A 13625-nucleotide genomic window follows, 5' to 3' on the forward strand; every position below is an offset into this window, starting at 1 on the left:
TTAAATCCTGCTCTGCTTCACTGTACACCCCTCTTCCCCTCCTGGGAACAGCTGAGCATAAGGCTGTTGGAAAGCCCTTTTGCAAACAGTCCTACTGCACTGCACTTTCAACCTCTGGTTTTCAGGCTCTCAAAGAGCAGGGTGGGGACCTTTTTTTGCAACAGGACTTTGAAACAGCCTTTTGTGATAATTTGAAGCCGCTTCCGTTGAGGTGTTAAAAGAGGATTGGACAAATACATGGAGGAGAAGCCCATTGATGGCTACTATGTTTCACCTCCACAGCTGAAGGCGGCAAAGCTCCCAAATACCAGTTGCTGGGAGAGTTGCTCTTGTGTTCGAATCCTGCTTGTGGGTTTCTCATTTGGGCATCTGGTTGGTCCCTGTGAAAACAGGGTGCTGGAGAAAATGGGTCATTGCCCTGATACATACCATTTTTCTGTTCTGGAAGTCTTTCTGCATGAGGGCCACCCTAAGGTTTGGGGAAAACATCGAGGCCAAAGAACCCAGGAGTCCACAAAGGAGGGAAGCCCTCCCTTCCTTTTCTTCAGCTGATAAGTCTCAGTCTGGCTGACGGACGGGCAGAAGCGATCTGAGATCAGGCCTGGAAATGAAGGCGCTGGGAATAAGCAGATAATTTAGGGATTGTTTTGACTCAATCAGGAGGCTTAGCTCTCCAGGAGGAGAGATTAAAGGAGTGACTGTTCACGGGGCCATCTGGATGGAGCTGGGCTCAGGAGAGGTGGAGGAAGGAGAGAGCAACAGCCTCCGGGTCCTCACCACCAGTCAGCAGACAGTAGGCTTACTCTTGTGTCACTGGGATAGTGGCAGGCCGTGGATGGCTGGTTTCTTGCATTCTGGTGTGTCAGGTTTACTCTTGAGAATTTTCTTCACCCGAAGATATCCCTCAAGGCAGCGGGTGCTGTAGCTGTGCCGATATAGCTTGCTTTCCTTTTTTTTTTTAATAAAGATATTTATTGAGATTTTCAAAAAAGTTACCAAATATAAAAGAAGGGGAAAAAAGAAAAAATACAAAATAAAAATAGTTAAAAACAATTCAGTCTTTCCATCACATATTTTCATTTGCTTATTTCCCGGACCTCCTCACACCTCCCTTTTCTGTATTCCAATTCAATTTTTTAATTCAGCAAATCCCTCCCCTCTTCAATCATCTTAATCTTCAATTTTAAAATATTATAACATTAAGTTTTTACCTGTTAATAACCATTTTCTCGTATTCTCTTATAACATTACAGCTAAAGACCACTTAGTTTCTATCCAACATCCTTCTAACATTCATTAATTTTACAATATTTCTGAAGATAGTCTTTAAATTTCTTCCAATCTTCTTCCACCGACTCTTCTCCCTGGTCTCGGATTCTGCCAGTCATTTCCGCCAGTTCCATATAGTCCATCACCTTCATCTGCCATTCTTCCAGGGTGGGTAGATCTTGTGTCTTCCAATACTTTGCAATGAGTATTCTTGCTGCTGTTGTTGCATACAGAAAGAAAGTTCTATCCTTCTTTGGCACCAAATGGCCAACAATGCCCAGGAGAAAGGCCTCTGGTTTCTGATATAGCTTGCTTTCCATTTGCCTGGGCTCCCATTTCCTGCTCCGTCCCCCAGTGCGCATCCCACAGGCACAGGTTTTAATCCGTCGTTTCGGTCCCTGAGCTTCCTCACCATTTACGCCATGGAAAGCTGATGCAGAAAGTCCATTTGTGTTCATCGCCGGCTTCTTCGAGCAAAGCAAGGATGGAGGTCACCAGAGCGAAACTCCCGCAATCGCACACATGCAGCTGCCTTGTTGGAAGAGAATGACTTCTGCTAAAAGCCCATTAAAGCACCTAAAAGGCTTGTGGGCTCAAGATGGCCCTCCAGGCTCCTCTGTGTGGCCCTTGGAATTCTCCCCAGGCCACGCCCCTCCCTCCCTGGCCCCTGCCTTGCTCTTTCGTTTTTTTTTAATATACAGTGCTACCTGTGGATGCCAACTCCGCATAATCCATCAATTTCATCTGCCACTCCTCTTTTGTTGGTAATTCTTCCTGCTTCCATTGTTGGGCTAATAGTATTCTTGCTGCAGTTGTCACATATAAAAACATTTTTTTATCATGCTCATGAATCTCTGTGCCTACAATACCAAGTGAAAGGGCTTCTGTTGGAGTTTTTTTTACAAATGTATATTTCAACATTATTAAAATCTCATTATAAATCATTTCCCAGAAGTCCTTCACTTTCTTACATTCCCACCACATATGGTAAAAGGTACCTTCTTTTTCCTTACATTTCCAACATTTATTATTTGTTTTATACATTTTAGCTAATTTCACTGGTGTTATATACCATCTGTACATCATTTTCATTATATTTTCCTTTAAAGCACTGCACTGCCTTGCTCTTTCGTTGGCTAAAATGCGCCCTTTGTCAGGAGTTCAGCCCACACTCGAGTAGGACCCTGGCAGAGACACCTGCCCGACTGGCATGTTCTCTCCCTCCTGGTCAATTGTTCAGGAGCTTCAAAAGCTTTCTTCTGCCCGAACATCACAGCGACCGATGCCAACCGAAACTGGCACACTTAGGGATCCACAGAGTTTGTGCACCTTGCGTGACAGACCTCAGCAACTCAGCATTTTGGCTAATCTACTTTATTTACATATCAACACACACGGAGCACTGCAACATGGCTCCCTCTCTCTCTAGCGTCAGACAGCAAAGAGAAAAAGGACAAAGGACAATAGTCCCACTTCACGGAACACAGGAACACAAACATCCTGTCTCCGTCACTTCCCACTCTGTGGAGTCATGTGAAAGACAACAATCCCATGACTGCAATCACGGAGCAGGAATTCTAGCACCTTTCGACTTTGCTCCTGCTTCGTGTTCACCTGGATGGAGGAGTTAAACAACCTTTGGGGCTCCACCTACTCTTGCTCCCTGCTCACCTCTGGCAGGTGGAAAACAGGTGCTCCCATAGGCCTTTCCTTGGAGCTTGAGAGGAGCTGTCTTTCAACCGGGCAGCTGCTCCCTGACATCTTTCCCATGTCTGACCCCCCTGAGGATGCTTGCCGTCTCCAGCCGTTACCTGGGAGTTTTGGAGCGTCTTCTGTGCCATCTTTACTTGGCGGGTGCTCGGTTGTGTGGCAGGGCTGGTGCTTGGGAGGATGCCAAGTGTAACCTGCGCTTCTGGGCCTATGGCAACAGGTCTCCTGGGTGCCCCAGGTGGTTGGCGTGTGTTTCTGACCATACATATGTCACAGAAATAAATATAGCGAGTACCCAGGTAAGGGTCGTCTCTCTGTTGCAGTGCTTTTAGGCCACCCATATTTGTCTGTGTAGATGTTCTCTGTTTTCCTGGTGCCTGTGTGGCTTCTTTGAGTCTAATAATAATAATAATAATAATAATAATAATAATAATAATTATTTATTTATTTATTTATTTATACATACATGCATATGTACATACCCCTCCCATCTGGCTGGTTTTCCCCAGCCACTCTGGGCAGCTTACAGCATATATAAAACATAATAAGTTATGGTGTTATCAACCAGGGAGGAAAACAACAACAACAGCAACAATTTATTTATACCCTGCCCATCTAGCTGGGTTTCCCCAGCCACTTTGGGCAGCTTTCAGCAGAATATTAAAATACAATGATTCATCAAATATTATCAGCTTCCCTAAAGAGAGCTGCCTTCAGATGTCTTCTAAAAGTCAGGTAATTGTTTATTTCCTTGACATTGATGGGAGGAGGGCAGGTGCCACCACCAATAAGGCACTACGTCTGGTTCCCTGTAACCTCACTTCTCGCAGTGAGGGAACCATCAGAAGGCCCTCGGAGCTGGACCTCAGCATCCAGGCAGAACGATGGGGGTGGAGACGCTCCTTGAGGTATACTGGGCTGAGGCCGTTTAGGGCTTTAAAGGTCAACACCAACACTTTGAATTCTGCTTGGAAACGTGCTGGGAGCCAATGTAGGCCTTTCAGGACTGGTGTTATATGGTCTCGGGGGCCGCTCCCAGTCACCAGTCTAGCTGTCGCATTCTGGATTAGTTGCAGTTTCTGGGTCACCTTCAAAGGTAGCCCCACATAGAGCGCATTGCAGTAGTCCAAGCGGGAGATAACTAGAGCATACACCACTCTGCTGAGACAGTCCACGGGCAGGTAGGGCCTCAGCCTGCGTACCAGATGGAGCTGGTAAACAGCTGCCCTGGACACAGATTTGACCTGTGCCTCCATGGACAGCTGTGAGTCCAGAATGACTCCCAGGCTGCGCACCTGGTCCTTCAGGGGCACAGTTACCCCATTCAGGACCAGGGAGTCCTCCACTCCTGCCTGCCCCGTCTCCCAAAACAGTACTTTTGTCTTGTCAGGATTCAACCTCAATCTGTTAGCCCCCATCCATCCTCCAATCGCCTCCAGGCACTCACACAGGACCTTCACCGCCTTCACTGGTTCCGATTTGAAAGAGAGGTGGAGCTGGGTATCAGAAGAAACGGCATTATGCACCCGCAGCAGTGCAGCCCAATGCCTTCCTCTGCCCCACCTGCAGCAAAACCTGTCTCTCCCCTGTTGGTATCTGCAGCCACAGCAGGCGGTGCAAGCTCCCAACCCTTTGACTTCACCCCAAGGTGCTCTCCTCCATCGTCTCCCGAGACAGACGGATGTCGGCCGTTTGCTCAGAGCTGCCTTTGCCAACCAGTGGTAATTTTAGCCCCCGAACATCTGGAGGGTGTCAGGTTGGAAAAGCCTTGTTCAGAACTCTGTGATTCCTGCATGGCAGGGGTTGAGCTGGATGACCTTTGGGGTTCCTTCCAACCCTACAAGTCTGTGATTCTCTGAATCTGTGAAGCAGTACCAGGTCTGCAAGCTCTGGTCTGCTCTTGACTTGGGCCTTTGCTCTCTATTCTTCCCCCTCATCAGGGTGGATTTGATTTACCGTATTTTCTGCTCCATAACACTCACTTTTTTCCTCCTAGAAAGTAAGGGGAAATGTCTGTGTGTGTTATGGAGCGAATGCCTACGGATGGCGGGGGGATCTGCTGCAGTCGTGAGCAGAGGATCCATGGTTCCCCTTCCTTCCCTCCTCCGTGGCTCGCTTTGCTCACTTTGAAACAGCAAAGCAGGAGAAGAGCCACTGAGTGGGGAGAAGAGAGGGACAGAGAGCCTGGTTACAAATCACGGATCCACATAGATCCTCAGGATTTTTGCACTGGGTCACCCCAAATTCACCATCAAATCACATAGCACATCCATGGCTACAGCTTGCACCAAAAAAATCACGCACCCACTGTTGCCTGGGGCCGCAGTGGTGCAAAAACATGGTTACAAAGCATGGATCCTCAGGATTTTTGCATTGGGCTACCCCAAACTCACCATCAGATCACATGTCTGTGGCCACAGCATGAACCACAAAAATCATACATCCACTGTTTCATTTAGAATATTTTTCTTCTTCTTTTCCTCCTCTAAAAACTACGTGCGTGTTATGGTCGGGTGCGTGTTATAGAGCGAAAAATACAGTAAATGAAATCAATTTAAATCACTAGTCAATAAGACTTGATTTGAATCTTTTTTATTTTTTTACGGAAAGTCTCATTCTTGCTGGTATCACCTTAATATTTACAACCAGATGAAGGTTTCATTTTTGGAATAATCAATTTTCAGAGTAGTTTTTACCGTTATATCAAAAATGACTGATTTGGTTATACTATTAGAAATACACAGGCAGATAATTATGAAATCGTTGGGAGGTTTAATAAGTTAACTGTTTATATTTGGACAACTTTTCTGCTGTGCTTTATTGGCAGGAGAAAAATAATCATTTCCTTAGTAACAATTTAAACAATTTATTTAACTGAAACAATAACATAATAGCATATGTATCCATGTTTGTTAACTGATGTGGTTAAACAATTAAAAAATAAAACTTAGACTGAGTTTTAGCCCACATGAAAACTTAAAACAAATCCTTATTTCCTGATGAAGAGCCTTTGGACTTTAATGTAACTTCAATAGAAAACTATCTTTAGAAAGATTTTTCCTCCGAGAGCATTTTATTTTAAAAATCTGATTTAATTTTTTAAAAAAATCTGATTTAAATCAAAGAAATCTGATTTAAATCAAAGAAATCCGATTTAAATCAAAGAAATCCAATTTAAATAATTAAAAAATCTGATTTTTATTTTTAAAAATCATTGATTTTTATCCACCCTGCCCTTCCTCCCAAGAGGAAGAGCTATAGCTCAGCGGTCGGGCATCCGTTCAGTCCCCAAAAGCATCTCTAGTCAGGGCTGGGAGAGACTTCTTGAGTCTGAAGCCCTGGAGAGCCATTGCTGTCCGTCTGTGCAGATAGCAAAGTCTTAGATGAAGGCACTTGCTACATTCCTCCGCTTGAGAGCAGCGCCTCTTCCTTCCTCCACAGGCTCCTCCTTTGTCAATTTCCTCTTCTCCCTCTGCTTCTCTGATCCTTGAAGTGCTCTGGCGTGGTTTCCACGGCAACCGATATGTCAGCGTAGACTAGCATCCCCCCCCCCAAAAAAAACACGGCTTCAAGTCAACTGAGGCTGGAGTTGAAGGCAGCTGTGGGGTGATCTGCCTGTTCTAGCAAGAGCGGAAGGGCAGGATCCAGGCATCAAACCCTCCATCCCACCTGGGACCTCCCAGATCTTCTGGACCACAGCTCCCATCATTAGCCTCGGCCAGCGGTGGGCATTTCTGCTCCAGAACATCTGGAAGACATCTGGTTGGGGAAGGTTGGGCTTGGTTATGGGGAAATTTCATTTGGTTCGGGATCATTAGAGGGTCACTGCCCTTGACCCCTGCACTCTCTTTTTCTTTTTCCAGCAGGGATGGGTATCATAGAATCACAGAGTTGTAAAGTTGTCAGGGACCCCCAAAGGTCATCCAGCCTAATGTAGGGATGTAGGAAAAGGTGAGCAGGTTCTTTTTTATTGTTAACTGACTTGGGAATTATTATTATTATTATTATTATTATTATTATTATTATTATTATTATTATTAATTTATTTATTTGTACCCTGCCTATATGGCTGGGTTTCCACAGCCACTCTGGGCAGCTTCCAACAGGAGGTTAAAAATACATTAAAACATCAGTCATTAAAAGCTTCCCTGCCTTCAGATGTCTTCTAAAAGTCAGGTAGTTGTTTATTTCCTTGACATCTGATGGGAGGGCGTTCCACAGGGCGGGTGCCACCACCGAGAAGGCCCTCTGCCTGGTTCCCTGTAACCTCACTTCTCACAGGGAGGGAACCGCCAGAAGGCTCTCGGAGCTGGACCTCTGCATATGGGCTGAATGATGGGGGTGGAGACACTCCTTCAGGTATACAGGGCCGAGGCCGTTTAGGGCTTTCAAGGTGAGCACCAACACTTTGAACTGTGCTTGGAATCGTATTGGGAGTCAATGTAGGTCTTTCAGGAAATGGTTTTGAAAAGCAAAACATCAATTGATGGATTGGCGGGAAGCTTGGGAAACTGGCGGTCACTTTACAGACCTCCCCACCAGCAGAACTGCTGAAGGACTGTGAATTACGGATCACAATTTTTGCACAGCCTCTTCCTTCAAACCTCTTCAATGTGCTTTCTGAATATTATTGCTGTTGTTATTGTTATTCAGCAAAACGGAAACCATGCAGAATAGGCGCTCGTAGCAAAGACCCATTTACCCAGCTGTGAAAAAGAACAAAAATAATTTCAGTTGCTTCCGGAAAGGGCAGACAGGAGGCACATGCTTTATCTTGAATGGACTGTGTACCGTTCTGGCTGCCTCTGCTCAAAAGGGATATTGCAAAGTTGGAAAAGGGCAAGCAAAATTATCAAGGGGGTGGAGGGAAAGGTTGCAGCATTAGGGAAAAGGCGAGTAAGGGGCAACATGATAGAAATTTATAAAAGTATACATGGCATGCAGAAAAAGGAGAGAGAGACCCACCTTCTCTTTCTCATAATATTGGAACCCAATAGTCTTCTTCTTTGGCGTTCACTTGTAGCCAAGTATCTTCCATGAACACAGTCTTAACAGTGAGTCCGTAAGTGACTGTGGAGGCCAATTCTGGATCCACACATCCTTCCACAGTGGGGACATTGGTTTCCAGGCGGGAGTTGATCCCGGTGAGGATTTGCCAAGCATGCCTTCCTCTTAGCACATTTCTCCCTTGCGTCCTGAGTTTGAGTGTCTTCAAAGCCCCTGACACCTTTGGTCAAGGCTGTTCTCCAACTGGGGCGCTCGCAGGCCAGTGTTTCCCAGTTGTTGAACCTCTTTTGTTGACCACCAGCATTACGCTTTCCCAATAATATCCCAATAGTATCATCCAGGGAACCTGAATGTTGGAAAATTCAGGACAGATTTTAAAGAGTCTTTCTTTACGCAGCACATGTTAAACTATGGAACTCCCTTCCACAGGAGGCAATGATGGCCACAAACTTGGATGGCTTTGAAAGAGTATTAGGCAAATTCCTGGAGGAGGGAGAGGGCTATCAATGGCTACCAGCCCAATCAGAGGCAGCAGTGCTTCTGAATACCACTCGCTGGAAACCACAGGTTGGGGAAGAGGGGTCATGTGCAGAAATCCTGCTTGCTGGTTTTGCTGTGGGGCATCTGGTCGGCCTCTGATCAGGTTGCCCCAAAGGCCGAAGATTTGAAGAAAACAAGAGAAATGAATGGATCGCCCTTAGGAGTCTTGCAAGGCTTGGAGGTGACTGCTGGCTTGGCCAAGGACTGTGGAAGGAGAATGGAGGGGTCTTGGGTCTGCGAAGACCTTGGGCTGCAATAGGCCTGAGTTTGTTCCTGTCCTAAGGCCCTGTCTCTTTTAGAAGGGACACGGGTGGTGCTGTGGTCTAAACCACTGAGCCTCTTGGGCTTGCTGATCAGAAGGTCGGCGGTTCGAATCCCCATGACGGGGTGAGCTCCTGTTGGTCTGTCCCAGCTCCTGCCAACCTAGCAGTTCCAAAGCACACCAGTGCAAGTAGATCAGGGGTAGGCAAACTGAGGCCTGTGGGCCAGATCCAGCCCAATCGCCTTCTAAATCCGGCCGGCGGATGGTCCAGGAATCAGTGTGTTTTTACATGAGTAGACTGTGTCCTTTTATTTAAAATGCATCTCTGGGTTATTTGGGGGCCTGCCTGGTGTTTTTACATGAGTAGAATGTGTGCTTTTATTTAAAATGCATCTCTGGGTTATTTGTGGGGCATAGGAATTCTTTCACCCCCCCCCCCCAAAAAAATATATAGTCCAGCCCACCACATGGTCTGAGGGATGGTGGACCGGCCCATGGCTGGAAAAGGTTGCTAAATCCTGAAGTAGATAAATAGGTACCGCTGTGGCGGGAAGGTAAACAGTGTTTCCGTGTGCTCTGGTTTCCATCACGGTGTCCCGTTGCGCCAGAAGCTGTTTAATGCTGCTAGTCACATGACCCAGAAAACTGTGGACAAACGCCGGCTCCCTCGGCCCGAAAGCAAGATGAGCATTCCATCCCCATAGTCGCCTTTTCTGGACTTAACCATCCAGGGGTCCTTTACCTTACCTCTTTTAGAGTGCAAAAAGGAGCCAGCAGGGAGATGGGAGAGAGACTGGAGGAAGTATAGAATACCTGAGGTTTTTTGACCAGCATTTCTGTTTTCCTGTGTTTTTCCTGCAAAGCTAGTTTATTGTGGTCGCTTATTAACCACGTTGCAATAACTTTCTCATCCCTATAAAAGCTGGCAAGTTCTGTCTGTAGACAGAACAGCTTATCGGTTGGCTTCAAGAGAGTCTGGCTGGTGGGGCTCTTCTCCAGAAAAATTGCCTTGTCTTGATAAACAGGGGTTTGAATCAACCTTTGCCCCCTGACCACAGCATGGAGGCTGGGTTTTCTTCCACAGAGACTCATCCCAACCCAAACAAACAAACTTTACCCGGGGGGTTGGGGAAAAACTGGCACACTTCAGCCTTTTCAGGTCTACTTTCCTTTTTACTGGAACTCCAAGATGTGCCACTTGGAACAAAGCGCTGAAAACGTTTTGTTGTTTAATCGTTTAGTCGTGTCCGACTCTTCGTGACCCCCTGGACCAGAGCATGCCAAGCACTCCTGTCTTCCACTGCCGCCCGCAGTTTGGTCAAACTCATGCTGGTCTCTTCGAGAACACTGTCCAACCATCTCATCCTCTGTCGTCCCCTTCTCCTTGTGCCCTCCATCTTCCCCAACATCAGGGTCTTTTCCAGGGAGTCTTGTCTTCTCATGAGGTGGCCAAAGTCTTGGAGCCTCAGCTTCAGGATCTGTCCTTCCAGTGAGCACTCAGGGCTGATTTCCTTCAGAATGGAGAGGTTGGATCTTCTTGTAGTCCATGGGACTCTCAAGAGTCTCCTCCAGCACCATAATTTAAAAGCATCCATTTTCCGGAGATCAGCCTTCTTTATGGTCCAGCTCTCACTTCCATACATCACTACTGGGAAAACCATAGCTTTAACTGTACGGGCCTTTGTTGGCAAGGTGATGTCTCTGCTGAAAACGTTAGAGCTACAATTAAAAGACGAGGTGTGTCTCTGAGCACATCCTGAGACCCAAAATTCATTTTCAGCACCAACGTGGGTTCTTTCCCCCTGGCTAGCTTTCTGTGTGCCAGCGGCCCAGTTTTAGGTGTCAAAAGCCACTTCACTGCTCCCCAGGAACCCTTTTTGCCATCTGATTGCAAACCACTCGGAAGTCTCCCATCCTTCCCTGTCTGTCTACATCCTTCCCACACCTGGTTCACAGGTGGCCCTTTGAACCCCTGTGCCACTCGCACAGCTCTGGAGAGGGCAGCAGCACGCAGGTCCCCGGCCGCAGCAGCGCTTCCACCCGAGGGTGTGTGCCTGAGCTGAGTGTGGCAGGCAGAGAACCCTGGCAGGCAGAGAGACCGTGGGGGGGGCGGCTGGTGCGTGCAAGAACGTGGGTGGGTGTTGGGCGTGTGTCTCTGCTGCAGTGTGCATGCATACATGCGTGAGTGAGTGAGTGAGAGAGGAAGCATGGCACCTGCCAGCACACCTCATGTGCGAGAGCCACGCGTGGCAATCTCCTCTGCCATGCCCAGTGAATCCCTTGACCAGGTGGAGAAGGGAGGGTTTGCACAGCAGCCTTTCACGCTGGGCTCTGTCTCAGGCAGGGGGGCTTTCTTCTCCCCTCTCCCCACCACCAACCACCATACTGGCCCCCTTCCCCAAAATGCTGGATTTGCCTGCGCTCTCTCCTCCCTCCCTCCCTCCCTCCCTCCCTCTCTTTCTTCCATTGAGAAATAGCATCATTGTTAAAAGCAAGGCAGTGGAGCACAGTTCTGCCTCACCCCCCCTTCCCTCTCCCCTCTCTTTTTTTAATGACAGACAGTTACTTAGCAACAGAGAGGAGTTTTAGGAGAAGGTGAGAGTGACAGCAGAAAGAAACTCCACAGTCGCCCTCTCCCGGTGCACACTCCCCCCCCCTTTGCACCCCACATGCACACGAACACGCAACCGCTGGGCACCTTCCCTCCCTCTCCCTTTGGGTCCCCCTCCTAGTTGGGGGGGGGGAGAGAGAGAGAGAGAGAGAGTGTGTCTCTTTGCGAAGGGTGGCTTCTGGCCCGTCCCCACCCCAAAGCTAAGGCGGCTCCGTTGAAAGGAAAGCCCCCCTCGCGCGCACGGGATCAGTAAGCGCTCTGCATCCACATGCAGGTGACTGAGCGGGGGTGGGGGGAGCGGGCGGCAGGGAGGGGGGAGGGCCCGGCGCCCCCCCTCCGAAGCAGGGAGGGGAAGGAAGGAGCCTCCTTTGCCCGGGGAGAGCGGGAGGGCGAGAGCCTCTGCCCGCCTCCCCGCCTGACGGGCTCCTGCCTGCGATGAGCGCCTGGCTGGGAAGAGGCCCCCCCTCGAAGGCAGGGCGCGATGGTGCTGACGGCTCCCCCCGGCTTCATTTTCTTGTGCTCTTTCCTGCCCAGTGACTACATCATCGAGGAGAAGGCGGCCGTCCTGCAAAAGAGGGAGCATGAGGGCTTTGGCTTCGTCCTCCGGGGCGCCAAAGGTAAGACCCGGCGGACTGGGGGGCGGCGGTGGGAGGACAGGGAGAGGGCTGGCTGCATGATGGGAGTGGCATGGAGCTGGCCCCAGGTGATGGCGGGGCTTCCTGGCACTGGGTCCTGCCCGCCGGCGGGGTCTGGTGGCAGCGTATCTCCGGGAAAGGGTGTGTGAGAGACACAAAGATGGTGCCCCCTTTGGATGCCCGAGAGCGCAGGGGATCCTTTGTGTGTGTGGCTGTGTGGCACAGGTTGTGCCCTCTCCTCCTGCATGCCACGGTGCCTCTCCTCCCCAAAACGGGCACCCCACAGCAAAGGGGGCGCCTCTCCCTGAGAAATGCTCCTTTCTCCCAAATACCTTCCCCTCCTCCGCCAAGAGGGCTCCCCTGCTCCTCTCTCGGAGGGGGCGGGTTGCCGTGACCCACATGCACATTGCCAGGAATTGGAAAGCACTTCTCCTCCCCCCCCCACAAGCTGTGGCTTCTTTGCCAAGGGGGGTAGTCGGCTAGATTCCCGCTGGAAGAGGGCTTTGTGTCTGGAATGGGAGAGAGAGAGAGAGCACTCGCGGTCTGGGGAAATTTGTTCCTGGGAGTGGGGGTGGGGGTTTTTTTGGGGGGTGGGGGCATACCCAGGGAGACTGAAGTCTGGGCTTTGGGGTGAGGACCAAGAGGGATGTCGGTGTGTGATTTGGGGAGACTGCCAAGCGATTCCTTCCACTCCAGATGCAAAGGAATCAGGACACCCCCTGGGTGGGTTTACAGGGTTGGCAGGAAAAAGGAGGAGGGGGCAGCCTCCTCTCTGCTATTTCCCAGCCCTTCACGTAGAGGGAGCTTCTTCCCAAAGCTGTGTTAGCGATTCTGCCCTACCCCCCCCCTTACATTCATTTGCAGGCTCCCTTTGTAGCATGCGAGAAGCCCACCAGGACACCCCCTTCCCCCTTGGGGGAATACACACACAGACACACATATACCTATACCTATACCTATACCTATACCTATACCTATACATATACATATACATATACATATACATATACATATACATACATGCATATATATCCCATTTGCTTCCATTGCTCCAAAGAGCTCAAGGCGGTGCACATGGTTCTTCCTCTCCCCATTTTATCCTCACAACAACCCTGTGATGTAGGCCTGCCAGGGAGAAGGCAATGACTGGTCCACGGCCATCTGGTGTGAGCTTCATGATGGCTGAGTGTGGGATCTGAACCCTGGTCTCTCAGGTCCTGAGAGGGACGCGGGTGGTGCTGTGGGTTAAACCACAGAGCCTAGGACTTGCCGATCAGAAGGTTGGTGGTTTGGATCCCCGCGACAGTGAGCTCCCGTTGCTCGGTCCCTGCTCCTGCCAACCTAGCAGATCGAAAGCACGTCAAAGTGCAAGTAGATCAATAGGTACCGCTCCGGCGGGAAGGTAAATGGCACTTCCGTGCGCTGCTCTGGTTCTCCAGAAGCGGCTTAGTCCTGCTGGCCACATGATCTGGAAGCTGTACGCCGGCTCCCTCGGCCAGCAAAGCGAGATGAGCGCCGCAACCCTAGAGTTGGCCACGACTGGACCTAACGGTCAGGGGTCCCTCTACCTTTACCTCTCAGGTCCTAGCCC

The 13625-nt window shown here is 49.4% G+C and overlaps 1 protein-coding gene across 11 annotated transcripts in view; it reads left to right on the forward strand.

Annotated features, from left to right (window-relative positions):
* Window positions 1–13625, forward strand: part of SHANK3 (SH3 and multiple ankyrin repeat domains 3) — a 443257-nt gene that overhangs the window by 344689 nt on the left and 84943 nt on the right. For all 11 annotated transcript variants that reach the window (XR_014516107.1, XR_014516108.1, XM_083460914.1 and 8 more), the window contains one exon: window positions 11934–12016. Coding sequence is in view for 9 of the 11 variants with exons in the window: in XM_083460914.1 (XP_083317040.1) it covers window positions 11934–12016 (83 nt within the window). In the remaining 2 variants the exon portion in view is untranslated. The remainder of the gene's footprint in view (window positions 1–11933; window positions 12017–13625) is intronic.

This window comes from Podarcis liolepis (genome assembly GCF_965112155.1).
Source record: "Podarcis liolepis genome assembly, chromosome: 10".
Lineage (NCBI taxonomy): Eukaryota > Metazoa > Chordata > Lepidosauria > Squamata > Lacertidae > Podarcis > Podarcis liolepis.